This window comes from Rhineura floridana, chromosome 4 (assembly GCF_030035675.1).
Source record: "Rhineura floridana isolate rRhiFlo1 chromosome 4, rRhiFlo1.hap2, whole genome shotgun sequence".
Taxonomy (NCBI): domain Eukaryota; kingdom Metazoa; phylum Chordata; class Lepidosauria; order Squamata; family Rhineuridae; genus Rhineura; species Rhineura floridana.
In genome coordinates, this window is record NC_084483.1 from 200,986,439 (window position 1) to 201,013,938 (window position 27,500).

The 27,500-nt window shown below is 45.8% G+C and overlaps 1 protein-coding gene across 6 annotated transcripts in view; it reads left to right on the top strand.

Annotated features, from left to right (window-relative positions):
* Positions 1-27,500, top strand: part of SANBR (SANT and BTB domain regulator of CSR) — a 76,699-nt gene that overhangs the window by 30,090 nt on the left and 19,109 nt on the right. For all 6 annotated transcript variants that reach the window (XM_061626482.1, XM_061626480.1, XM_061626484.1 and 3 more), the window contains 5 exons: positions 8,310-8,548; positions 10,869-10,927; positions 25,162-25,322; positions 26,353-26,439; positions 26,532-26,642. In XM_061626482.1, coding sequence (XP_061482466.1) covers positions 8,310-8,548; positions 10,869-10,927; positions 25,162-25,322; positions 26,353-26,439; positions 26,532-26,642 — 657 coding nt within the window. The remainder of the gene's footprint in view (positions 1-8,309; positions 8,549-10,868; positions 10,928-25,161; positions 25,323-26,352; positions 26,440-26,531; positions 26,643-27,500) is intronic.

Sequence of the window (27,500 nt, forward strand, 5' to 3'; positions counted from 1 at the left end):
TTTCTCCCTAAATCAAGCCGCGCTCTGTGGAGCCCTTGGAGAGACCGCGGCTACGGTTCTCTCCCAGGCGGGAGCCTGCGGCTGCGGCTCCCTGCCTTTTTTCCAACCTATTTTTACCTGCCGGGGTTCTGCCTCCCTGGAGCCTGGTGATCCGGCTCTCTCTCCGCAACTTTAATTTCGCCGCGGAGAGCCCTGCTCCCGGCGGCGGCAGCGGCGGCTTGCCTCCTGCTGCCTCATCCCTCACAGGCTCCTCTCGGCACTTTAATTTCGCCGCGGAGAGCCCTGCTCCCGGCGGTGGCAGCGGCTTGCCTACTGCTGCCTTATCCCGCACAGGCTTCTATCTGCTCTTCTTCTTGGGGGTTTTCTTGGAGCCGCTAGTGCGGCTATCGGCCCCGCGGCTCCCCCTGCTAGACTGTGCTAAGCATCCCTTCCCCCACTTCGTCCCCAGACGGCCGCCATTGCTCCTTCTCTCTCCGCCATTTTTGATCACTTTTTCCTGCTCTTTTTCCGGGCGCCATTTTTTTTTTGCTGAATTCAAATTTCCCGCCTTTTTTATTTGCCTTATTAACCAACGGATACCTTCCCTGCAAGCTATCTGTCTGGGTGTTGTATGTGTGTTGTAGACAGACTTTCACAGGGCTGACTTACACACAAATTTACTGTGGCTGTATCATTAAGTCTGAAGCTTTAATTCCCGTGGCTGACTCACGCAAATCTACTGTGATTGTATTATCAAGGCTGGAGCTTTAATCCTAGTGGCTGGATTGTATTTTCAAGGCTGGAACTTTAATCTTAGTGGCTGACTTGTACTAAATCTGATTTATATTCGGTATATCCTGCCCCCTCTGTGGCCATGTACCACGCCTGTAATCCAGCCTACAGCACTAATCTGACTGTACCAAGTCTAAAATACAGTCTATATTAAAACTAACGCTGATACCATTGTGCATTCTGCCCCCTCTGTGGCAGTGCATTTAGCCATCTGCCAGTGTATCCTACCCCCTCCGTGGTCGTACGCTGTGCCAGTTCGGGTCTTTACATCCTGCCCCCTCCGTGGCCGTGTACTGCACCCAAGTTAATATAAGATGGCAGAACAGCCAGGCATGTCGCAATCAGCCAATATGATGCCAGATCAGCCAGGCATATCACAAACAGCCAAGCCACAACATTCTAAGGCGACTAAGACCAGACATGTTAAAGCCCTGGCTAAGACAAAACATCTTTCCAGCCATAGCAAACCAAAGCCGCCCACGTTATGGCTCTGTGCCAACCACAGCAACTCAGGCACACATAAGCGATATTCTTCATTCCCCTGCTGCTTCCTCTAACGAGGAAGAATTTGCTGGCTTTCCCACTCAGTGTTCGCCTAACGAGCCTCCCTCCGTTTTACCACTCCAAACATCTGTTCCAATAGCTACTCAGGCACAAACATCTGCCACATCCGGGCTGCAGCTGTCTCCTGATTTCCTCTCCCAACTTCAAGTCATGCTGGCATTCTTCACCCAAATGCAGTCACTACCACAAGTTCCTGCCATACCTCAACTCAACATGGACCAATGTGCGTGTCATGAAGTTCTTCCTTCCTGTTCACCAAATCCCTTCGATGTAGCCAGAGGCAGATGTATTGACGAAGCCTCATATGAGGAGGAGCCAACCTTCACTGACCATCTTGAAGAAGGCGACTGGAGCGACTATTCAGATCATGAGGAGGATACATCGTATCGTTTGTTTAATGCCTCAGACTATCAGCCCCTGGCACGCAGGGTAATTAATACCCTTGGTCTCCAGACTGCGCCTTCAACTTCTTCCGCTCCATCTATCAAAGGGGCCAAGGTTCTCAAATCCCCAGCACCTACTGAACGCTACATCCTGGTGCCGGACCCAATTGCCAAATTGGCCTCTGAAGAATGGGCCCACCCATTCCAATCTCGACGCTTCAAGAACCTGGCTGACAGGCTTTACGCCCTAGCTCCGGACTTTGCCACCAAGTTAGATGTCCCTGGCATAGACGAACCAATCGCTCGCCTCGTTTCACGATCTCTTTTGCCCAGGGAAGGGGAATCCCAACTAAAGGATTCTACTGAGCGTCGATTAGACTTCGCCCTCTGCAAGAATCACGAGGCCACTGCCTTCTCCATGCGTGCCTCTGCTTCAGCCTCCATTTTCGCCAGAGCATCTATGTTGTGGCTGGATGATCTTCTAGAGGACACTAATCCCGATCCTGTTGCCCTCAGAAGGTCACTGTTAAAATTACGTAAGACAGCAGCCTTTGTGGCCGATGCCATCTTGGATGCCACTCAATTGGGGGCACGAGCCATGACGGCTCAAATAGTCGCTCGACGGACCCTCTGGCTTCGCCACTGGCAAGCTGATTCAGCGGCCAGAATGAATCTGTCCAGGGCTCCTTACTCCGGATCGCTACTCTTTGGCGAGGAAGCTCTAAAGGCAGTGCTGGTTGATCCAAAAGACGCCCACAAACCGGTTCTGGCCACTGTCAAGAACATCGACCACAGGCCTTTCAGGCGATTCCCTTCCTTCCGTACTAACCAGCCCTTTCGTGGAACGCGGCCAGGAGGACGAGGCCGCGACTTCAGATCCTATGACCCCACTTCATTCAGGGGCTTCTGGAACCGACGCTTCCAGGGCAGAGGTCAGTATCAAGGGCGCAGGGGCAACTCATCGTCCTCATATAGGGGAGGTCCTCTCCAATGCAAGCAGTATTAACACACTGCCCATAGGTGGCAGATTACTTCATTTTGGAGACCGATGGCTGCGCCTCACTACGGTCTCCTGGATCAGGGAGCTCTTCAGTCATGGCTATGCCATAGAGTTTTGGGCAATCCCATCAGACAGATTCCATCCGTCCCCTTGCCCAAGGGCATGAGCCAGGCACAGAATCATGCAGACAGCTATACAACACCTCTTGGACATAGCGGCAATAGAGCCAGTCCCCACAACTGAGAGGTCGGAGGGGGTGTACTCCCTCCTATTTGCTGTGCCAAAACGAGATTTATCATGGAGGGCGGTTTTGGACCTCAAGTTTGTCAACCGTTTTGTAACATATCGCAGGTTCAAAATGGAATCTCTACACTCCATTACGGAAAGCCTGCATGAAGGAGACTTCCTGGCTTCTATCGACCTTAAGGAAGCGTATCTCCATGTGCCCATTTGCATAGCCCACAGAAAGTTTCTTCGGTTTGCTTTTGGCCACCAGCACTTTCAATATAGAGCGATGCCATTCGGCCTCTCCTCTGCTCCAAGAGTGTTTACCAAAGTGCTACTCATCCTAGTGGCTTATCTCCGGACCCAAGGGGTTCATCTCTACCCATATCTGGATGATCTGCTAATACGGGCCAAGTCTGAGGAGCTGGCTCATCATCATTTAACGATCACCCTCAATGTTTTGCAGGCCTACGGCTGGCTTGTCAACTTCGACAAAAGCCATCTCCAACCAACCCAACGCCTACTACATCTAGAGGCAATGTTGGACACCCTGCAGGCAATGGTTTTCTTGGCTCCAGATCGCATCACTGCCATCACAAGCATCGCAAGGTCTCTGATGCAACAAACATCCGCAGACGTCATGCTTCTCGCCAGAGCGCTCGGGATGTTCATCTCTACAATCCACATTGTGCCATGGGCTCGAGCCCACTCTTGGCACCTTCGATGGACTCTGTTACCATTTCAACAGGACATTGCCAGCTCCAACCATCGCAAAGTTCATTTGAGCCCCGCACTGCGCCTCTCCTTCCGCTGGTGGACCAAGGTTCAACACCTCTCCAAGGGCACGTCATTCAGAGAACCCCGCAGAACCGTTGTAACCACAGATGCCAGCCTCATCGGTTGGGGAGCCCACTGCAACTCCCAGTACGTTCAGGGGGTTTGGTCCACCGCAGAGCAAACTCAAAGCATCAACTGGCTGGAGCTAAAGGCTGTCCACTTAGCTCTACGTCATTTTCAGTCTCTGTTCCCTTTGGACCATGTGCTCATTCGAACAGACAACACGTGTGTAAAATCACATTTGAACAGACAGGGGGGCACCAGGTCTCGTCCTCTGCAGGACTTAACCTCCCTCATCTTTGTCTGGGCAGAACAACATCTACAATCCCTGCAAGCAGAACATCTCAGAGGGATTTGGAATGTGACAGCAGACTGGCTCAGCAGACAACAGGTCTTTCCGGGAGAATGGAAACTTCATCCAGCCATTTTCCATAGTCTCCAGTGTCGGTTCGGCGCCCTCTCAGTCGACCTGTTGCGTCCAGTCGCAATTGCCAGCTTCCCAGGTACTTTGCCCGATACCTGGACTCAACAGCAGAAGCAGTGGATGCTCTGACAACACCGTGGCCAGACGGTCTATTGTACGCCTTTCCTCCCATACCATTGTTAGCCAAAACCTTGAGGAAGGCGCGAACCGAGAGGGCACAGCTGGTTCTGATAGCACCATTTTGGCCACGCCGACCGTGGTTCTCAGATCTTCTGGCAATGTCAATGATGGACCCTTGGACACTTCCAGTAACGCCAGACCTCCTATCCCAGGGTCCAGTACTGCACCAGGACCCTACTTGGCTCAATCTAACAGCGTGGCGTTTGAACGGGGACATTTGAGGTCAGCTGGACTGTCTGACGCTGTGATTGATATTATTTTGGCCTCGAGAAGACCATCTACCACTCGTATTTATCAACATACCTGTGTGGCTTTCTCCAAGTGGTGTCAGTCCCACCACCATGATCCATCCCAGGCCACTGTGCATCAGGTGCTGCAATTTCTCCATAGCGGCTTTATGATGGGACTTCGACCTAACACTCTACGTCGGCATGCGTCCACTCTGTCGTCCATTCTCTCAGTGTCCTCTCCTGGAGATCATATTTCCTCACATCCGTTCATCAAACGTTTTTTGAGGGGAGTCGCCCTACACTCTCCGGCTGTTGTCCATCGGTTTCCCTCATGGAGTTTGCCGAAAGTTCTGCAGGCTTTGCAACGCCCTCCGTTTGAACCCATCAGGACTGTGCCCCTACATATGCTGTCCTTCAAGGTCTTGTTTCTGATCGCAATCACATCTGCCAGACGCGTTTCGGAGTTGGGCGCATTGTCTTCTGCTCGACACTTCTGCGTCTTCCATAAGGACTCTGTTGTGCTGAAGACTGATCCTTCCTTCCGTCCCAAGGTCGATTCAGTTTTTCATTGCAACCAGGACATTGTTTTGCCTTCCTTTTGCCCGAATCCTACCCATCCTCTCGAGAAGGCTTGGCATTCGTTAGATGTCCGGAGGGCTCTCAAGACCTACCTGTCCAGGACCCAAGAGATTCAACGAATGGAGTCTCTGTATCCTTTCATCCAAGGTCCATGGGGCATAAAGTATCCAATTCTACCTTATCCTGTTGGTTAAGGGCATGCATTACTTTAGCATATGAGTCCCTGAAGCTGTCAGTTCCAGCTAGTATAACGGCTCATTCTACCAGGTCAGCTGCCACCTCGGCTGCTTTTGCCACTAATGCTCCTGTTGCCGATATTTGTAGGGCTGCTGTCTGGTCTACCCCACACTCGTTTATAAGGCATTATAAAATTGATCGTTATGCCTGTGCTGATGCATCTTTTGGCAGACGAGTGTTGCAACAGGTTCTTAATGAGGATTAACATGTGGGTGGTCCCTCCCTGTATGGGCTGCTTTGGTACATCCTGCAGTGATGGCCCACCTCCTATGGAAAATGTACCATTGGTCTCACCTGAAAGGTGATTTTCATAGGAGTGGGCCATCACGACCCTCCCAGTTGGAGGATGACTAGAGATTTTATCAATGGGTTACATGTTATTGTTACGCTATTATATTTAAATGTAAGAGTGAAGTCAAGACTTTTAGTTCTGTTATGTTATGTTGTTATCTTAGAGTTATATTGTTATGCATGTGACTATTATGTTATTTTCCTGGCGGGCCTGTTGGCCTTGTTCTTGTATTTTTAGATACCTCTTTTTAGACTCGCTACGAATGAACTGGAGAGTGGGAGGGGCCTGACGCCCCTAGTCTTGACTTCAAAAACATTCTTGCCTTTGCACGATAGGTGGAACTATTTCCCGCAGTGATGGCCCACTCCTATGAAAATCACCTTTCAGGTGAGACCAATGGTACATTTCCTGCATAAAATATGTTGTCGTTGCCTGATTGAAAATGTCCCATTCCCATCCATTTTACTTCACTCACGCCAAGTATTATAATGTTGATATGTTCCATTTCTTGCTTGACAATTTCTAACTTTCCCTGGTTCATGCTTCTCACATTCCATGTTCAACTCCGGACTCTCCTTTCGCATCTGTGCGCATCAGCCTCTGGGCTTCCTATCGGCTTTGACCCAGCTGCATCATTAGTCACAGCACTACTCATACTTGTCCTTTGTTCTTCCCCAGTAGCTCGGTGAGTGCCTTCTGACCTGGGGGTCTCATCTTCCAGCACTACCTCATGTTGCAATTTGGATACTCTGTTCATAGGATTTTCGTGGTAAGAGGTATTTAGAGGTGGTTTACCATTGCCTTCCTCTGAGTTTGGATGCATCTTAGTCTGGTGTCTCAGCTTTGACCGTTCCGCCTTGGGTGCCCCTGCTAGGAGTGTAGCCTCTTGGTCTAGACTTCTGAAGCCATTGTTCTCAGCTTCTTCAACACTCTCAAACCCCCTCACCACATTAAGGTGTGCATCCTAGAGGGGATTTACTCCTATCTGGAACTAAAGAGGCAGCCTGCATGCCTTGGAAATACATTTGTGAATGGAGCCATCTATTAGGATTAATGAACAAGGCAGCTTTACCTTAATGTAGTTGTTTACTGTACTCTAAGAGTGAGTAGGATTTCCCTTGCCTTTGCTGTTCTGTTCTTGTGCTTTTGTCATCACTAGTCTTTTAGAGAGGTCCATTGAGTATTGCACTAGTCTGAGAATATATCTGGTATTGAAAGAAACAAAACCCAAGAATATACATACAGTTCATTCTTCCTAATGTGGAGGTTCTATTCATAGTAACTCCTTGATGCGTTTTGATGAGAACAGTTCAGTGAACAGTTCACAACTGAATGTAACTGAGACTGCGTGGTACCTAGAACAAAAACACACTTTGGGTACTTTTTTAAAAAAATGTGCAGCATATTTGCACACATATCAGAGGGATGTGTTCTCTGTTTTACCCTCTACCACCACCACCCCGCAGTACTCTGATACGTATAACATATGCCAATTAAACACATTTGCAAAGCCTCTAACTTTGCATAATTCTGGTTTTGCTAGTCCTGGGGAGGGGTATGAAGAGCAATACGCTCTATCTCTAACCAGTCTTTATTTAGCCACCTCTCTGGTTTGGAGATTTCAGCAGGCATAACCCATACATTTGAGTTTATAAGATTCTATTGTGCCTTACCACACAACAGCCTTAATGGCTTCCTGTTATTTGCCTGTTTTGAACTGTTATTGTATCTTCAAGCCAAAAGCATGCTTTTTAAAACTATTAATAAATGAAAACTTAGGCCCATACTACTGTTAGATAGTGGGTGTTTGTAACAGCCTCCCACCATTTGTCTTTAATGAAATATAGCTGTAGGACGCTGTGAGTTGGGGCAAGGTACTTTACCTTTTTCCTCTGGCTTTTTTTTGTCCAAAATCAATGAGTAGAAAACTGTTTGGGGGGTAGGATTTTGAGCAGGCAGGTGTCTGCAGGAGAAAGGTGTTAATCAGTACCCATTCCTCTGCCCAGATCTGTACCTGATTTTTAATTGAAAACAAAACATATGGGAGATAATTGCACATACTAGTTTGACTGTATCCTTCTCTGGAAGCTTAATTCAGTGCCCAATTTCATATTTTGCACCTTTTCTTTACTTCTATAGGATCTTGGCATGCATACATCCTCAGTACTCCCATTTTGGAACTAGGGGTGTCAAAGTTGGCAGCTAGCTACCAAAACTTGTCTTCCTCCTCTGCATTTAAGGATGAGCTGAGCCTTGGAGTGGTTTTTGCAGATTCACCTAGCCCACCATCCACAAGGGCAAACAAACTCCAATATTTAGCTTAATATTTTCCCCATGTTTTAATATTCTTTTTAAACCATTTTTATACACAGATAAAATCTTTGATACAGCTTAAAATCCATATTGTTTCATGAAAATATGCACCAAAATCCTTGTGTGCATCTAAGAATATATGTATTTTCATATGCACAAAAATTGCAACTAAACTTAAAATTGAGGGGAAATATCTTCATTGATCATTCAAACATTCCTGCTGATAAGCTATAATAACTTTCCTCCCTGTGATTTTTTTCCTTCTCAAATAAAGGCCAAATATGGTGATCCATGTGTGTGATGAAGCAAAAAATCTGAAGGAAGATTTTGTTTGTCCACGAGATCTGTTGATTTCTGAAATGAAGTACTTTGCTGAATATCTGTCAGTGGATGCCCAGCGCTGGGAAGAGGTGGACATTTCAGTTCACTGTGACGTTCACATCTTTAACTGGTTGATAAGATATGTTAAAAGGAACACTAAGGAGTATGAGGTGCATGAAATACCTACATTAGGTAAAAGAAAATCTATTAACTTGTGCTGCTGATTCATTTATTGAAAAGTCTGACTTCTACTTCAGACCAAAATTCTGTATGCAAATTTGTTTTGCAAGGTAATTTTCCTGCCCTTTTTGTCTTGGATGATAAAAGGCCAGTCCATAATAGCTGGAAAAACTGAAGCTCACTGGAAAGTTAATGATGCAGATTCTCTGGCCATTGACATTGGGCAATGTTATACCTGCACTATCTCTTAATCATGAGCAGATCAGTCTTGTTGGCTACTGTGAAAACAGGATGCTGGACTAGATTGGCCATTGACCTGATCCAGCAGGTTAACAAGTTAATTATACAGTGAATTCTTAATGAGTGCCTGGGCATCAGCTCCTGCACAGCAGGAGATATGCCTAAGCCTCTTTACAGAGTCTTCCTGTTTTGCATTTGCCCATATTTGGGCAAAACATCCAGCCGCATTTATTGTGTAGTAGTATTTGCAGAAGATAACTTCTAGGGAGTACCTGATCTCAGATGAACCCACCACAGGAAAGATGTAGCCTGGTTGCTAGAAAAAAAGGAAGGGCAAACTACAGAGATCCCAAGGAGTACTACAATATAAGCAGAAATGCAGTGAAGGAGAGGGGGAATCAGAAGCTCTTTAGGACCCCAGGAGTTTTTATTGCCTGGTGTCCAAAACAGCTCACTTTCAGTTACAGCTCTGTCTTCACTCATTGGCTGAAAACACTGAAAGGTGGGAGCAACCAGGCTGGCTCATTTCACAGAAATCGCTTTGAAGGGTACCAGCACAGTTTCCCCCATAACTTTCTAGGAGGGGTAGAAACTTTTTTTTAATGAAACTTTAGTCTAGGGCACCTGCCTGGGGATGCCAATGAATGCCTTTGCGGGTGCAGGGATGGCAACCCACAGATTAGACTTTATGATGTAGAAAAGATGGCTAGAAATGAGGCAAATAGTTGGAAAACCTTGAAAGGTTTGACTGAGAAATTTAATAAGAGTTTAGAAAGCTTTTGTTTAAGTGAATGCCTAATAGTCTTAACAGTTTGAAGGGAAATAAATAAAATTTAGTCTCTCTGGGTGCAATCCAGGAAAAAAACAATGGAAGAATTAATTTCACACACAGTCTCCTCCCCTGCCTTTTGAAGTCAATGTGTTTTACTAGTGTTTCACTCTGAATCACTTGTACTTTATTTTCTTGTCAGCTGCACACACTTGACATATTTCTTCATTTAAGAACCTCCACTAGAGAAACTTGTCCTTTTTTATATTCTGTGTAGTGATGGTTGAAACCCATGGACCAAACTGGATGTGATGGTGACAGCCTGGCTTGTTTCAAACCAGATCTGCCCCAGTCACAAATAAAGAGGGATGGGGTGATTCTTAGCACAAAAGGGGCATGCAGCTGGGATGGGGTGTGTGTGCTAGACTGATCCTCTGCCTGCAGCTTACCTCCACCCAGTCTGATACTTCCACATGTTACTCTCCTCATCTGTCTTCCAATAACATAAGTGAGTTTGACTGAGGAGAAGAGATTAAAGGGAAATGGGTGCTGGGAAGACAGTTTAGCTGCCTTAACTCTTATGCCTATTTTGGTTTTAAAACCTGATCTTAACCCTGCTTCATATGCAATTGGAGCAGGGCTTTTTTTTTTTTAAGTTCTGCTTTTATAATATCTAGTTTTCACACCTGAAATGGAAAGTTTCAAACTTTAAACATGACACTTCCATTCAGAATTTTTTTTAAAAGAAGCTCAGATTTTTGTTCTTGATGTTTGGAGTATTTATGTACACATACACCACACACGCGCGCGCGCCATTTAAAACAGAGGACATTCCCTCAAAGTTGAAAACTTCAAAACTCAAGTTCCACTTTTTTGTGAAACACATTTGTTAAGATGAACATCCAGACTCTGTACGTTTTCATTGCAGCTTTAGGTACAATGTTATTTTTTCTCCAGCTTCTTCATCTGATATGGTTTGCTTTGCCTTCAAGACCTGAATAACTAGTTTTAGGCTAACCCATTCTTTCTGGCTGGCAGCAGGGGAGAGTCAGGTGGGGGATGGGAAAGGGAGAGGCAGCTATTTGGGCCCAAATGAGAGCAGAATTAAAAGATCTGGCCATGATACATCATTAGATTTTCCTTCTATAGAAGAGACCAAACTAAGTTGCATTACCCCCTTTTCCCATTCCTTATTTTTGGAATGTAGATTTTGTGATACAAAGAATCTCCTGTAGTGTTTCCTTTTACAAACAATGTGTGACAATTACGTTTAATTAATCCTAATAATGCTTTTCACCTTGTTCTCTTGGCTTCTTTCTTTAGAACCAAGCAATGTCATTTCAATTCTTATTTCCTCTGAGTTTCTGAAGATGGATTCTTTAGTGAGTATATATATGCAGGGTTCTGAGCTCTGTATTCCACTGGGAGCATGCTGTCTATAGAGCTGGTCCACATGGTCTGATATCCCGTTAGGCTGCTTTCCATGTGTCCGTGATGTTGTCTGCAAAGCTTGTTTCAGACATGATTGTCATTGCAGAAATTGCATTTCTTAGCCCTGACTAGAAGTGGGCTATTTATTCTACTTTTCTATCCCACCTTTTTGGTTGGATCCCCGAGGTGGCTTATATAAAATATTACATTAGGACTGTCTCTATCATCTTCAACATATGGTGTTGCTTAGCGGGTAGCATATCTTCAACATAAAAACAGAGTTCCCATTATGTTGTTGTGGCTGTTGCTCTCTCTGTCCTGATTTTGTTGACAGTTGGGTGTTCCACTGCCTTACTGCATGATCCTTACTCTCCACCCCATCCCCAGGACTGTAGGGTTTTTCATTGCAAAGTGAGAGAGAGAACTAGGAAGAGCTGCGAATTTATTTTCAGTAACAGCAACTTTACATTTATGACCAATGTATGCTTAAGAGTCCAAGTGAAGATTTTAATCTAAGGAAACACTGAGCCAGTATTGGTAGATGTACGCATACCGAATTTGTGGTGGGCAGCCACCTGCCCTGTGTCTGAGTACACCTTGCCTTTCCCTGTTGATGTACCATATGTAAATGAAGTATGCATATTCATCAAATGCAATCCTTATCTCAAAATTACTTTTATTCACCATAGATGACTAACAGGGATGGGGTTTGCTATCTGATTCCGTTCCGTTTTTCAATTTGTCAAATGGGCTGCCAGTTCCTATTTGCTATAAGTTGTGTTCAACTAGTTATTGTGATTCTCCCTTTTGTTTCTGTTATTTTTTCAAAAAAGTACGTAATTTTCTCCATTATTCCTTATGCTGCTGTATGTTTATATAATGTATACAGCAATAGCAGATTGCAAAAATAAGTACATAAATAATTACATAATTTTTGCTGCGGAATGTCGTTAACAGCCACAAATGCACACAAAGAGCGGGAGCCTGTTTGACAATGGCACGAACTTGTGGATTATCCCAGAAATTAATATCAAATCCGATTTTGCGAATATTCTACTCCATCCCTCGTTACTAGTAAAGTAGCTCTTTTCAAGCTTACCTTGTTCATCATGTAACTAAATGTAATGTGCACTGGAAAGAACATGTGCATGTGTCACTTATGTAGTATGTTGGTACGTGGAAGTGAGGCACACCTAAAAGGTCTCACTATGTGTTCAGTATGCACTCATTTCCCCCAGGTAGCGTACCATCAGGTGGGTAGTAGCCCCTCCTAGTGTCGAAAGGCTGGAATGCAGGAGTCAACACTTCAGCTGCTCCGTCTGGTTTGACCCCATTCCATTCCTGCCTTTGTCTTAGGTTGGATCCTTTAGCCTTAGCTCTCTGTGAGTTTGTTCTTTGTCGTTCTTGTTAGATCCTCTTTTGTATTTGTTGTTTCTTTTGTGCTTGTGCTTTTTATGTGTTTAAAAAAGAAGAGTTATTTTATTTTCGGGGGTGGTTCTCCCTGGGTTGGGCCTCTGGTAGGGCTGGCATTCCCGCTCGTTTCTCAGTCTGGATCCCCCCCCGTCTCTCGGAACTTACACCCGCAGCTCTGTTTGTTACTGGCCCTGCAGCTGCAGCCTTCTCTCTGGAGCTTGCAGCGGCAGCTCCATCTAGCAGCAGTCGCCTGGCCTGCACTCCGGAGCCTGCAATTGCGGCTCCAATCGCTCCGGGCCTTGCATCCTTCCCTCCCTCAGTTCATGGCGGTTCATGACAGCTCTCTTGGCCTCCCCTCTGGAGTCTGCTACTGTGGCTCTGCTCAGTCCTGCCCTTGAGCTCTTTCCTCCCCAGAGCCCGCAACTGTGGCCCTCTCCTGGCCTCCCCTCTGGAGTCTGCTACTGTGGCTCCGATTACTCCTGCCTGTGGCAGCTTGCCTGGTCCGCGACTGCGGCACCACGCGGTCCTTGGAGCTCGTGGCTGTGGGCAACAGTCCCTCTCTCCTGCCACCCGCCTCAGATCTCACGGCGGCGACCCCATCAGCGCTTCCCCGTCTCTGACTCAGAGTGCGTTGCAGCTTGCTTCACTCAGTGGCACTAGGGCCAGCGACAGTTCTGCTTCGCTGATAAGGTTCTCGCCTTGTTGCCCGCCATTTTCCCATCTCTTCAGCATAGGCTGCTTTAGAGCTGCCTTGTTTTCTGTTTTCCCGCTTTTTCCTTCTCCGTCCACCATTTTGGCTGTCATTTTTCCCGCTCTTTTTCTCCACCCGTGTCACCAGTGCCTGTCTGTTGCTGCTCTCTTCCTGATCCTTCCCCACCCCCCACATAGTGAATAAGCAGGAGGTGAAGGAGGAGGAAGAAGCTTGAGGATATTTTTATTAAATATACAATATCTATAAAAATAAATAAACGGAAGAATATAAAAATAAAGGAAAAAAGAAAGAGAAAGAGGAAAAAGAAGAAAATATAAGAAGTGGCTGTTTGTGGAAGGAATAAATAAGGATTTGGCTGCTTGAGGTCATACCGCTCCCCTCTACCGTGGGCGTGTTCTACTGGCCTCCTTCTATCCACCGCACCCCTCTACCTGTGCATGCGTTGATTGCTCTCCCACCGCACCCTGCAGTCTGTGTGTGCGTGTGACGTAACTGATCGCCTTCATTGGACAACCTTGCCTGGGACCGCTCCCCTCTACTGTGCGTGCTTACCATGGCTGAACTACCTTCCGCTGCACCTACAGAATTAGTTGCAGAACTGCAGCCACAGCCTTTACTTCCTTAGCAGCCACCAACAACCAGTAATCTAAGAACAGCGGGTTCCTTATTTCTAAGAGGCCTGGTTTCCTTTGTCCCCAGGTCTGAATGTTTCCAGGGGTGATAGTGTATAAGGTGGTGGCTCCTTAGAGGGCCTCATTGTAGTGAAGGCATAAGGATTGCCTCATCAGCTTAACTCAAAAGCTTCAGTTTTCCCAAGGCCTGAACAGCAGCAGGCTATTCTAGAGGTAACAGCTGAATAACCTGATGGTTCTTCCAGGTGTGACCTCAGTGTAGTGAGGGCATAGGAAGGGCCTCTTGACCCTCAACTCAAAGCTCCGGTTCTCTCAAGGCCTGAACAGCAACAGGCCATGTGCAGAGGCAACAGTGGAATAATGTGGGGGCAACAGCAGAAGAACCTGATGGGCTCTTCCAGGGGACCTCAGTGTAGTGAGGGCATAGGAAGGGCCTCTTGACCCTCAACTCAACGCTCCGGTTTCCTCAAAGCCTGAACAGCTGCAGGCCATTTACAGAGGCAATAGTAGAATAATGTGGTAGCTGTAGGGGACTTCACCGTGGTGATGGCATATGAATTGCCTCATGAGCTTCAGCTCAAAGCTCCAGTCTGTTCCTCTGAAAAGTGGTAGCCCTTCATAACTGTCTCTGAAAATTTTTGCAGCCCTTCATAACTTAGTGTCATGAAGGTATATGAATTGCCTCATGAGTTTCAGCTCAAAGCTCCAGTCTGTTCCTCAGTGGCAGCCTTTCATAGTTATCTACAAATTTTTACAGCCCTTCATAACTTAGTGACTCCTCTAAGGGACCTAACTGCTGTGAAGGTATATGAATTGCCTCAGGAGCTTCATCTCAAGGCTTCAGTCTGTTCCTCTGAACAGGTGCATGACTGTCTGTGTAAATTTTGAGATTTATCCAGGGACGTCCTTACGAAGGAGGATCTTACTGTTATCCTGGTGGGAAAACTTAAATAAGCAACATAAGTAAATTATTAATCTGAATACAGCTTGTCAGTTACACAATATCTCGTCCCTATTGGCTCTGGTGCATTTATGCAAAGCTCCAGTTTGCTTCTCTAAACAGTCTGAGTAAATCTTTGGTGTTATCTGGGAACCCTTGGAAGTTTTAAGAGTCCGCTGGTTATCCTACTGCAGTGGTTCTCAAACTTTTGGTTCGCGGCACACTGTAAAATATATAAAAAAATTACTGCCACACTTCATGTACAAAATTAAAAATATATTAATATATTTTAAACTATGAATAAAAATAACTTAATAATAACATACTTTCATAATATTCGTGGCACACCTTGCGGCGCAACAGTGTGCCCTGGCGCACCTTTTGAGAATCACTGTCCTACTGTATAGGCATAACTTAGCAGGATATCGTAACCAAGCTGGTTGCTCGATTACATCTTGTCCGTTACCAACAGGTTCCTGGATGACTTAAAACAGTTTAACATTCTGTATAAAAAATTTTCAAACAATTTAGCCTTTGGTAAGGCTTACTTCACAGTCAAATTTGTGTAACTTGGCTCATGGGCACTCTTTCCTACCTACAATTAAGCATTACAGTGGGTTTAAAAATAAATGAATAAATAAAGTTTGATATTACTCCTTTTGTTTTGACAGGTAGTCCTCTGCACTGGTTACTGCACAGGTACTTAGTCAGAATATGTTCCTGGGTGTTTCTCAGGCTAATTCTCCACATTTATTTCCTGTGGCTGACCCCCCAGCAGCCCCATATGTCCAGAGGAGACTCAGAAGTAGAACGTGAGTGCAGCAACATGCTCCCATGGTTTTGGATGAATAGGGTTTCAAAGCATTTTGTCCCCGTTTATGCAGTCAGCAGGTTCATCATGTCTGGTGACTACTGCTGGCCTTGTCTTCCATGTATTTGCCTTAACTTCTTGGGCCCAGTCAAGCTGCTGGCTCCCTTCCTGCATAACTGCATGGTAGCCATAACAATAGTAAGGATACCCACGTTGTCTGTTTGTAATAACAGGGTTACCTTAAGATGATGGTATAGGTTATGGAGCAACTCCCTGGATCTGTGGTTCCATGGAGGCCAATAGTCACAAGTTTTCATTTTGGATTTCAAGTTGATTAATCTCGCACTGGGTTTCCTCTTCAAATAGAAATTTGAATTTTACCAGGTGTCCCTACGATGTGATGGTAGTCAGATGTCTTGGCCAGTAGGCCATGCATCTAGCCAGGCTGCTTTCAAGGTCCTCCTTTCATTCTAGTCAGGCTTGCTTGCATGTTCCAGAGGGCAATGAACCTCCCAGACCCGGTTGGTCAGTTCTTTGGTTCTCTGGTCTGTTAATTCACTGGTGCTTCTGAGAACTGTGTTTGTTTAGGGAACACAATTATCACAATCTGGGTGTGCGTGGTTCCGTCTTAACATGTCTGCCATGCCTTGGCAAACCTGCTTAATGCAATCTGGGCGCACACGGTCTTCTCCAAAAAGTTGTGCTGCTCAGAGGAATCATTTGCTGGGCTTCAACCTGGACATATAGCACAGGCATCGGTCTGATCTGTTGTTGACTCATTCCCCTTGGGGAGTACTCTGTTGATGAGTCTGCAAGTGGAACTCCTTTAGTCCCCTTCAGGGCGGGGCATCCCACCAATGACATGGGATTGGAGGTAGTCTAGGTTAGCAGGTAACAAGTGAGGCTATAGCAGTGCTAACTCCATTACAAGGTTGTAGGTTCAGCCTTCCTTGCTTTTCACTGGTTGTCCCAAGACAAGCAGATGCAGTCAATGCTGTTCTGGCGGTCTGCTCTGCACCTGGCCTCCTTTACTCCTGACTGAATTCCCATCTTGTACTGACCTTACTGACTATGGTTTTCAATTCTCCCGAGCCTGTCCATCATGGATTCAGGGGGTTACCAACAAGGCCAGCTCTTCTGTCCCAGGCAACCTTCTGGAATCAGGCAGTCAAGTCATTTGGGGGTTTCTTTCTGGATAACCATCAATATGATCCTGCCCTCCAGGATCCAGATCTACCAGAGTTCATGGGTCATGCCTTCCAAGCGGAAGCAGAAGTAGTCACGGCTTTTCTGACAGTCTCTCTATGCCCGGCCTCCTTTTCTCCTGGTGGCACGGACTGAATTCCCATCTTGTACTGACCTCACTGGCCATGGTGTTTAGTTCTCCTGAGTCTGTCCATCATAGATTCAAGCGGGTTGCCAACGAGGCCAGGTCTTCTGTCCTAGGCAACCTTCCAGCATCTGGTCTTTTCAGCAATAGCAGTCAAGTCATTGGGGGCTTTTTTTCTGGGTGATCATCGCTACGATCCTGTCCTTCAAGATCCAGATCTACCAGAGTTCATGGGTCATGCCTTTCAAGTGGTGTTCTTCTCAGGGGATACGTCCTTCCTGGTTTGAATATGGGGCTGAATCCTAACACTCTGTGTCGGGAGGTTTCAACCATCTCTTATGTTTGTCTTCAAGACAACCTTCACTAAGAGGGCATCCTTTGTCCCAATTCAGTTCATTCCAATCTGGCTCCTCCTGTGGAGGAGGCTGGACATTCATCAGTTGTTCAAGGGGCTCTCTAGGTTTAGTAAACAGATCATTTGCTGGCCTGAATCTCCATCCATCTCTCTGGCATAAGAGTTACCAGGGTCTCTTTACATCATGTTTCTTCCCACAAGGTTAGTTTGGGCATGGATAACTGCCTAAACTGTGGTTTATTCTGTTACATTTGCTTTCCTTCATGGTGCTCTTCCTTGTGGCAGTCTCCTCTGCCCTCAAACCTTTTGATCTGGGACCTGATCCTCACCTATCAGTACTCTTTTGTACTAGGTACAGATCAGGCTTCTCATCCTAAGGTGTCCTTCACCTTCCATTGCAGCCAGGGCATGGTCCTACCCTTCTTCTGTCCTCATTCAAGCCAACTTCCTGGGGAAGCCTGGCATTCTTTGGATGTTCATCAAGCCCTAAACATTGGGCCCATCAGCCTGGTCCATGAGTTCCTTAATGTTCCTGTATGCGAAAGCATCACAGCTTATTCAGCTAGGTCTTTGCAATCAATGCTTCAATGGTAGATTTCTGTACAGCCGCGTCTTGGTCTACTTGAAGTTCTTCCATTAGGTACTACAAGGTGAATCCTTATGCCTCTGATTGCAGCAAATACTGTCCTCCTTTTAGGATGGTATCAGATATAGCAGCTTTGTCCAATTGCTCATTATCTCTGCGTCTTCTACAAGGACTCAGTGATGTGTGTTCAGATCCTACCTTTCGACCTGAGGCTTCTTCCATCTTCATAGTAGTCAGGATATGGTCTTGTTGTCCTTCTGCCCTCAACCGACTCATCCCCTTGAGGTGGCCTGGCACTCTCTGGACATACGTCATGCCCTGACTAGAATCCGGGAAATTCATCTATCTGAGACTCTTTTTGTCTTGTGGCATCCGAGAACATTGGGAAGAAGGTCACCAGTACAGCACTCTCTTGTCGACTGTGGGCTTGCATAACATGGCCTATGAGTCTCAGAACATCACAGCCATTCTACCGGGTTGGCGGCCACTATGGCTGCCTTCTCAACCAACACACCCATTGCAGACATTTGTAAGGTGGCTGTGTGGTCCTCTCCTAATACCTCTAATAGACACTATGAAGTATATTGTTTGGCTTCAGCGGACGCCTCGTTTAGTAGGCGAGTTCTGCAGCAGGTACTATCATCATCTTAGGCAGCCTGGGCCCACCCTACTGGGACTGTTTTGGTACATCCCACCTGATGGTATGGTACCTGGGGGAAGTGGACCATTGGTCTCACCTGAAGGGTGGTTTCCCCAGGTATCACCGCCCAGAGAGCTATTCACCGCCCAGAGAGCTATTCACCGCCCAGAGAGCTATTGCTAGTCGGGCGGTATATAAATTTAATAAATAATAAATAAAATAAATAATAAATATCATACCATTGGGAACTTTCCATCTGAGGGCAGCTGCCTAGCTAGTCTGCAGTTAATTGTTTACTATTCTCTAATTTCTCTTGAACCTATTTTTAGGTTCATCACCTGTGTTACTTACTGCATAAGTTACGTTACTGCTAAAGCTGTTCTTGATGTTCTTACTGTTTTTGCATATTTTCTGTTTGGAGTCAAGATGTGCATTACTATGTTTGCTGCTCTGTGCATTTTTCCTGAGCGTGTTCTGTCTGAAGAGAGATGTCTGGATCCAGGGTACAGTTTGCCTGGAATGGAATGGGGTCAAACTGGAAGGAGCAGCCAAAGTCTTGACTCCTGCATTCCTGCCTTTGGACACTAGGAGGCGCTACTACCCACCTGATGGTATGATACCTGGGGAAACCATCCTTCAGGTGAGACCAATAGTCCATTTTCAATCAGTGGAGGAGTGGAGCATACACTGGAGGCAGAGTAAACAGCACGTTTTGGGGAAAAAATAGTAGTGGCCAGCCAGAAGGGAAGATAACCTTCCTACTTCCTGTTCTTCACTATGCTTCAAGTGAGTAAAAGAGTCAACTCTTTGTTTCTACATTCCTATAAGGGATATAGGAACAATTTCACTTTTAAAGCAGCTCATTTTAACTGCAGGAGCAGTTTTTTCTCCTTGTCTACTCCACCCATTTGTGATTAGATGGAAAAATGGAATGGACTGCTTTCAAGTAGATTCTGACTTACGGCAACCCTATGAATAGGGTTTTCATGGTAAGTGGTATTCATAGATGATTTACCATTGCCTTCCTCTGAGGCTGAGAGGCAGAGACTGGCCCAAGGTCACCCAGTGACCTTCATGGCTATGTGGGGATTCTAACCAGATCGGTCCGTTGCCCTCCAGACTCTACTGCTTTGTGGAGCTTCTTTGTGGCATGCCTCTGCTTCAAGCAGTAGCCCTGCAGCCACCCAAGGTACCAGGATTCATTTTGAAAGGGGGGGACGCTCTTTTGCCCTTCAACTGTCTTGCTCTCAGATATGGCCCGTGAGAGACTTCACATTGCTCCTTGGCTGAGGAGGAAAACTTGTTCCTGAGTGACGAGGTGGCAATATCCCAAGGGAATAATACACTTTCAATTTATGCTTTGGTGGAGGGTGCCATCTTGGATTCCCTGCCTAAGGTGGCTTCAGTTTCTCAGCTTCCCTCTACTCGGTGGGAGGAGAAAGAGCAGGATTCCTGTGCTTGCCTTAGTGGGGAAAAGCGTATCAAGCACCGCCATTTTGAAGACTCTTTTTCAGCAGCCATGTTGGCCTGGTTCAACGAAACAATGATGTGAGAGGCAGGGCCTCTCTAGCCAAATGCTGGGTCTGTACTCAGAGGCTTGCCAAGGACTCTAGGTTCATTCCCCCTCACAATCTTTTGACTGCTCTTCTTCATCTTCCTCTGACTCCTGCCTGGGTTTGGGGGTCATGGGAAAACAACTGCCAAGGTTCTCTTGTTCACGAGTTTCAAAGACAAACACGAGACATGCACTTCCCGTTCCAAGGCCCTCTCTAGTAACCTCTCTCTCGGCCTGGACTCTCTGAGGAAGAAAGCATGCTGCTATTGAACTCTTCCAGCTTGGCAAAGGAGGAGGGGGACCTCTCGGGGTGATTCCCACCCATGCCTAAAAGGCTGTATTTTCCAGACTTGTACCTTATTATAGTCTTCAAGGCCATGGCCTGCTTGCAGCTCAAGCTACCCAAAGAGTTTGTTACTTAAGAGGAAACTAAGGAGGGAGAACAGGGCTCCTCAGATGCTTTTCCCAGATCAGGGGAACAGCATATTACACAATCATTTCCAAAAAATCTCAAGGATATTGTCAAGGAGGAGTGGGAACATGCAGCCAGGCCCAAAGCCCCTCAGTCACTATCCAAAAAGCTCTTTGGCTTATCTGCTGCTGTAATTGATAGCTTCAAAGTCCCAGCCATTGATAAGCCAGTGTCATTCTCATGGGCAGGGCACCCTTACTGATCAGAGTGACAGGCACAGTGATATGGCCTTAAGACACACACAAAGCTTCAGCCCTGTCAGTGAGGGCCTCTGCAGCCAGTTCCTTCCTAGCATTTAAAAGGGCCAGGAAGTCCCCTGGAGGAAAAGCGTGTCAAGGGGGGCTTAACAAGTTGGCCAAAACAGTGGAGTTCCTGGTAGAATGGATAGCCTTCAGTACTCGACACGTTCCCTGGCCTATTCAGTAGCAGTAAGACATAATATATGGCTCAAACAATGGGGAGTTGATCACCACTCCAAAGCTAGTTTTTCTGTTCTTCCCTACATGGGAGGACAACTCTTCCACAAGTCTGTGTATTGCTACCTTGTGAACCAAAGACAAAAAGAGCTCTACTTCTGCACCCAAGAAAGATGACAGCAAGTCTTGCAGGAAGTCTTCTCAATCCTTTTGTCCAAGGACATATCCAATTATCTACAGAACTGTGTACCAGTTTTGTGGCTCCTGGAACTGCTGCTGGAACTCATCACGACAACAAAATTGCTCCAATTATGCAGGTAGAAGTTTCAGCAAACAGCTCCAATCCAAAGCCAATACCAAGCAGCCCCAAGCACGATGCCAGAACTTCCCAAATGGGAGGCAGGCTCCAACTATTCGCTGGTGCCTGGATGGCCTCCATGTCAAGCAGCTAGATCCTGAATACCATCAAGATGGGCTACTAACTAAAGCTAGTTGCCATACCATCGGTCAAGTGGCAGGTAGTGCCGCCATGGCACAACCCAGAACAACTTCAGATGATATTGAATGCCCTCTCTTATCTCATCAAAATAGGCACCACAGAGCCAGTGTCGGACCACAAGTGATCTTCTGAGGTCTTTTCAATCTTCACAGTGCCCAAATGCAGTGGTGACTTTCACACCATCTTGGATTTAAAATGTCTGAATAGCTTCACCCTAAACCAAGAAAATCAAGATGGAGACCTTCAGGTCCATTGTGGAAGCCATACAGCCAGACATCCTGTCTTCATGTTTCCATACTGCTACAACACTGTAGTTTCTTCTGCTTCCCCATGGTCAGAAGCAGTACCAAAGGGCTATTCTTGTTAGCCCCCCAGATATTCACCAAACTCATTGTGACAGTTGTGTCACACCTATGCATCCATGGGGTACATGTCTATCCCTATCTGAACAATCTTCAGGTGCATTCCAGTATTATTGCCTTGAAAGCCATGGTTTCATCATTAACAAAGCCAAGAGCCAACTGGGCTCCTGCTGGGACGAAGGGTGGGATATAAATCATATAATAAATAAATAAAATAAACTGACTCCCAGCCAGTCTCTCCAGTTCATGGGAATGATGACAGACATGGCCCAGTGCAAGAAATTTCTCTCCCCAGAATGAGTGGTCAAACTCCAGTCATACCTACAAGACTGTCTGAATGATGTCCAGGCCCCCTGGCTGGATCTTGTCATGCTGTAGGGCTCTATGACAGCGGCCACTGACTTGGCTCCCTGGGTGTGCTTCCATACCAGGGGGCTTCAGTGGCTCCTTCTCCCATATCATGACCAGATTATTCACTGCCTGAACAAACCTATAACGATTCCCCGCAAAATGGCAGATGCAATGGTGGCATCACTGACCCTATCTGATGAAAGGGATATCACTCAGAGTGCCCTCTGTCATAGTTATCATCACAGATGCCAGGGGTAACCTGCAAAACCTGCTTCTCCCAAGGGAGATGGCAGGGACCAGAACTTCACCAATCCATCAGTTGGCTGGAACTCAGGGCCATCTGGTTGCCACTTCAGGACTTCCTCCCTCCCATATCACAGGCCCACGTGCTAGTCCTAATGGACAAGGTCATAGCCAATGTTGGTTGAGCAGGGAACAGGTTCATCAGGGTGAATGGTCGAACACAGAGAAGTGTTTCTTGTAATCTTCTGGAGGTGCACCCCCACCCCCGTTCACAGACCTGTTTGCTTTCTCAGCAGATGCACAGCTGGACCATGTCTCAATACTTAGATTCCAAAGCCCAGGAGGTGGACATGCGCTTAGTCCCTGGCATTAAGGTCTCCATGGTGCCTTTCCACCCTTTGCTCTCCTGACCACAGGGTATAGGCCCTACAAGTCCAGGCAGTGGTAGTGGCCCCACATGGGCTCAGACGGCCATTGTTCTCAGACCTGGGGGACCTCAGCTGCAGCCTCTCCACCTTTTGCAGGGCCCCATTCTCCACCCAGATTGGCTCCAGATTCACTCCTGAACGCTGAGTGGCAATTGCTGAGAGGGAAGGGCCTGTCTTACAAAGTCATCCACACCATTCTAGCCTCGTGCAGAGCTTCCACACAGAGTATTTATGACATCACATGGAAGACCTTCAACAGGTGTCACAGGCACAAGCAGTGGCTAGACAGGGAACACCACATTAACATCATCCTAAAATTCCTACAGGATGGCCTAGACCAGGGCTTACTGCCCAACCCGCTCAAGAGGCAAGTAGAAGCTCCTGGTACTGCGCTACCTCATGTGGGGGGGCATTCAGTAGCAGGAAACCCCAAGGTCAAGTGTTCCCTCAGGGGTGTTGCCCCTCTCCCCCCCCCCGAGCATCACAGATTCCCTTCCTGGGACCTCCTAAGGGCACTCTCATCCCTGCTCTTTGAACCAGTCTGACTGTTCCTCTACAACAGCTTATCCTATTTCATAGGAGCAGTTATGTCAGCCAGGAGAGTGGGGGAACTGGGGGCGCTGTCCAGGAAGGAGCTCTGCTCATTCCACCTGACATCCACCTTTGGCGGATCCCATCTTCCTTTCCAAAGTTAGCCCTTCCATAGGGATCAAGATACTGCTCTCCGTAGCTTCTGCTCCAACCTGGTGCATCGCAGGGCAAAGAGATAACAGAAGTTAGACATCAAGAGTATTCTCAGGATTTACCTAGACTGGACCAAGTCCTCCAGAAAGACAGAATTGCTGTCTGTTTCTTTAAAGCCAGTAGCACAAGGCCTAATAGTATCCAGATCTACCATCAGCAATGGGTCCAAGACTGTGTGGTGAGGGCTTACCAAGCCAAGGCGAGGACCCTACCACAGGGAATTGCCACCCACTCAGTCAGAGGGGCAGCAGCCATGGCATCATGCCACAAGGATGCTCTCCTGTAAGAAATTTGCGAAGGCCACCATTTGGATGCACCCCTCCACCTTCATCAGGCACTATAAGGTGGACACATTTGCCTCTGCCAATACTGCTTTCAGCAGGAGGGTTCTACAAAAAGTAGTGGCCTAGGTCTGCATCCCACCTGAGGATGGAGAGAGACACTGCTTCAGTACATTCCATTCCTGTATGCTCCTCTCCTCCGCTGACCAAGCATGGAAAGTTGGCGTTGCCATGAGTTGTGCTTCTGATCAGCGGAGAGTAGAGTGTAAAGTCCTGCTTGGGCCAGTGGGTGGACAGGGTCCCCCTCTCTGGAGCCCATAAGTGTGTTCTCATTCATGCAGTAATCTGGATCATGTAGAGAGGGTCTCCCATGACATCCCTCTTACTTGTCCCTAATGTACCGTTGTTTCTCTATCCACTGTTCACATTGTTTGTTTACACAAGTTAACCCTAATCCTAACCCTAACTGTAAGTTCAAAGAAGGCTACCTCTCCTTCCGTCTGGCCGCAATATTTCCCCCCCCAAAAAAGTGTTGTTAACTCTGCCTCCAGGAGGAATTAACCCATTCCTGTATCCTCCACTGACCAGAAGGACACTTCACGATAAAGCTAACTTTCCACTTTAAAATGTGTGAATAAGCCTGTTCTTGAACTGAACTGAATAATCTGTGCAGTATCTGGATGTGACCGCTGGTTATTAGGCTTAGTATCATCCAAGATAGGGGACCGTGTCTGCTAAATAGGGCTACATAATGTTGAACTGCATGCATGCTAACTAGCTAAGATTAGACTCTGTAAAATCAACAGCATTCTGGTTTGGCTGACCAGTGTACATATTGGTCTGTTAAAGGAAGGAAATTAGATGATTTGGGGTTTAGTCCAAACCAAACCCCAGCTTTTCAGGAAAGTACCAAAAAACCCACCAACCTGTACATGCATATGTGTCCAACATCACAATTGAGAGGTGGATCTGACAGATATTTCTTAGCTGCTATTTTTGAAGAAGTGGCTAAAAGTGAGGTTTTTCGAAACCTAAGTATTGCATTTCCTGTGATGAACCATTTGTGCCTGTTTTGTGTCTTGATTGTTTCTTAACATTTCATTGTAAAATTTAGTTCATCCTAAAGCTTCTCCTAGAAAATATTTTCCTAAATATAGTGCTAGTGTAGTGTAGCGGTTAAGGTGTTGGACTACGACCTGGGAGACCAGGGTTCGAATCCCCACATAGCCATGAAGCTCACTGGGTGACCTTGGGCCAGTCACTGCCTCTCAGCCTCATGGAAACCCTATTCATAGGGTTGCCATAAGTCGGAATCGACTTGTAGGCAGTAGATTGACATTTTTTAGTGTCAGAAATAGTGGTACTGTATCGTTTTTCAGTGTATTATATCCATATTTATCTTTTTGTTTTCTTAGGTGGAAAAATGCATTAATTATTGCCACAAAAATATGAGTGCTATTGTAGCCACGCCATGCAATATGAACTGCATCAATTCTAATCTCCTAACATGCATAGCAGATCTTTTCACACATAATGAAGTGGAGGAGGTGAAGGACAAAAAAGATAAATTTAAGAGGTAATTTCTTTAAAAAAAAAACACTGGTATTGCCTCATAATGTAATAATTATCTGTTCTTTTTCCTGTACTGTCATTCAGATTATTACAATGCACTTTATGTGGGGCTGCCCTTGGTTTAGCAGCTGCAGCTGGTGCAAAATGCTAATTGTAGCACCTTGCCACTCGTTCGCATAACGGTTTTTAGAAGTTTTAATTGTATTGCTTAATAATGATATGTTTGCCACCGTGGACTCCTTTGGAGAAAGGGTGGGATATAAATATAATAAATAAATACAACATCTGAACTAATGGAATTCCACTGCCTGTCAGTTTGCTACTGGGCCAAGTTTAAAGTGTTCCTGGCTTATAAAAGCCTGACACAAGCTGTTTAGAGCATCTGAAAGAGCACCTCCCCCTTCCCCATATTTCAGCCCAACCACTTCAGTGATCAGAGGAGGCCCTCCTGGGCTGTACCTCATTGCATCTCATGACCCAGAGAAGGGCCTGCTTAGTGGTGGCACCATTCTGTGGAATGATTTCCCCTCAGAAGTGCAGCAGGTGCCAATTGTGAATACATTTCACTGATTACGAAAGACTTACTTATTTGCACAGGTATTCCTGGGTCACTGGTATTTTAATACCAGTTTTACTGCTTTATGGACATTGCAGTTCATATTGTTGGATTTTATTGAATTATTTTAGGTTGTGAACCTATGTATTTGATTCCAGATACCCATCTATTGGGACAGATGGGGAACCTGGGGCCCTCCAGATGTTGGTGGACTCCCATCAGCCCCAGCCAGCACAATAGGAGTTATAGTCCAACAATATCTGGAGGGCCACAGATTTCCCTATCTCTGGAATAGGATTAGGAGCTGAGTAATGAAAAAGGAAACAATGTAATTTAGGCTAAGATTTTGTTTAAAAAAAACTTGCTATCACTTGTTGAGATGTGATTACGCTACATTTTTGTTTCTAATCTAAATTTTAGAGTATCAGCAACTTAGTTGGTAGCTCATTTTTATAACACATTTGCTTGTTATTGACAGCAAGCTTTTCTGTAAGAAGATAGAGAGATTGTTTGATCCCGAGTACCAGAACCCAGATTCTCAAGGAAGTGCAGCAACCTTGTACAGGTACAGAACTGTCTGCTTATTTGTTTTATTACAGCACTTAATTCCTTGTTGTCATTGCAAATCTCTCATGCTATAACATTGTTTTCAAACAGGTGCTGTTTATGTAAGAAACTCTTAATTAAAGATACTGAAAGAAGAATCCCGTGTGTTCCTGGAAAGATCAATGTCGATCAGCATGGAAATATTATCTATGTCCACATAAGGTGCTTCATAAATCATATTGTACCATTTTTACAGGGTGTGTTCATGGAGTCCTTTTAATAACAGACTTTTAAATTATAAATGTGAGCTCTCTGTTCCAGGGCTTCAAAGTCTCTCAGAACAGCAGCCAGTCAAGTAGGCAATAGTGGCTTTGAAAATGTATCTGATGTGTCACAGTCATTTTATGTATATCCCACATTTCCCACAAGTCAAATCAATTTGTGCTCTGAGTTTTTCACAGAAAATAAATGTCCTAAATACAATAATAGCACAATAACCCTAATGCATAAGACTTAAGTCACAGCATAGCATTAACAATTCAGTAATTAATAGTTCATTTAAAATGTCAAAAAGTGAGCATAAAGCTTACCAATAGACTAGTTGAAATATCCTACAGCTTCATATCCCAAAGCTGATGGCCTTAGTGCCTAGTAATATGTGCCCCCCTTTATTTATTCATTAAATTTATAGCCCACCCTTCCTCCCAGAAGGAGTCCAGGGCAGCAAACAAAACCACTGAAAGCACTTTAAAACATCTTAAAAACAAAAGACTAAAGATGTTTCTGTTTAATATGTTTTTAAAGATGTTTTAATGTGTTTTAAAACTTTAAGATATCTTTAAAAAATCTATACCTATACCCAGAAACCCCTCTCACAGTTCTGGAACTAGCAACTCTATGAAGTCTAAGGCTGCATAGTGAAGCAAGACTGGTGGAAACAGCCTTTGATGGCAAACTCAGAGTCAGTCAGTCAGTCTCTCTCATATGAAGAGCTTAATTAGCAAAACGCATTTAGCAAATCTGTGATCCCCATGCTACAACAGTCATACATTTATGATGGTATAATATTCATGTATTTGT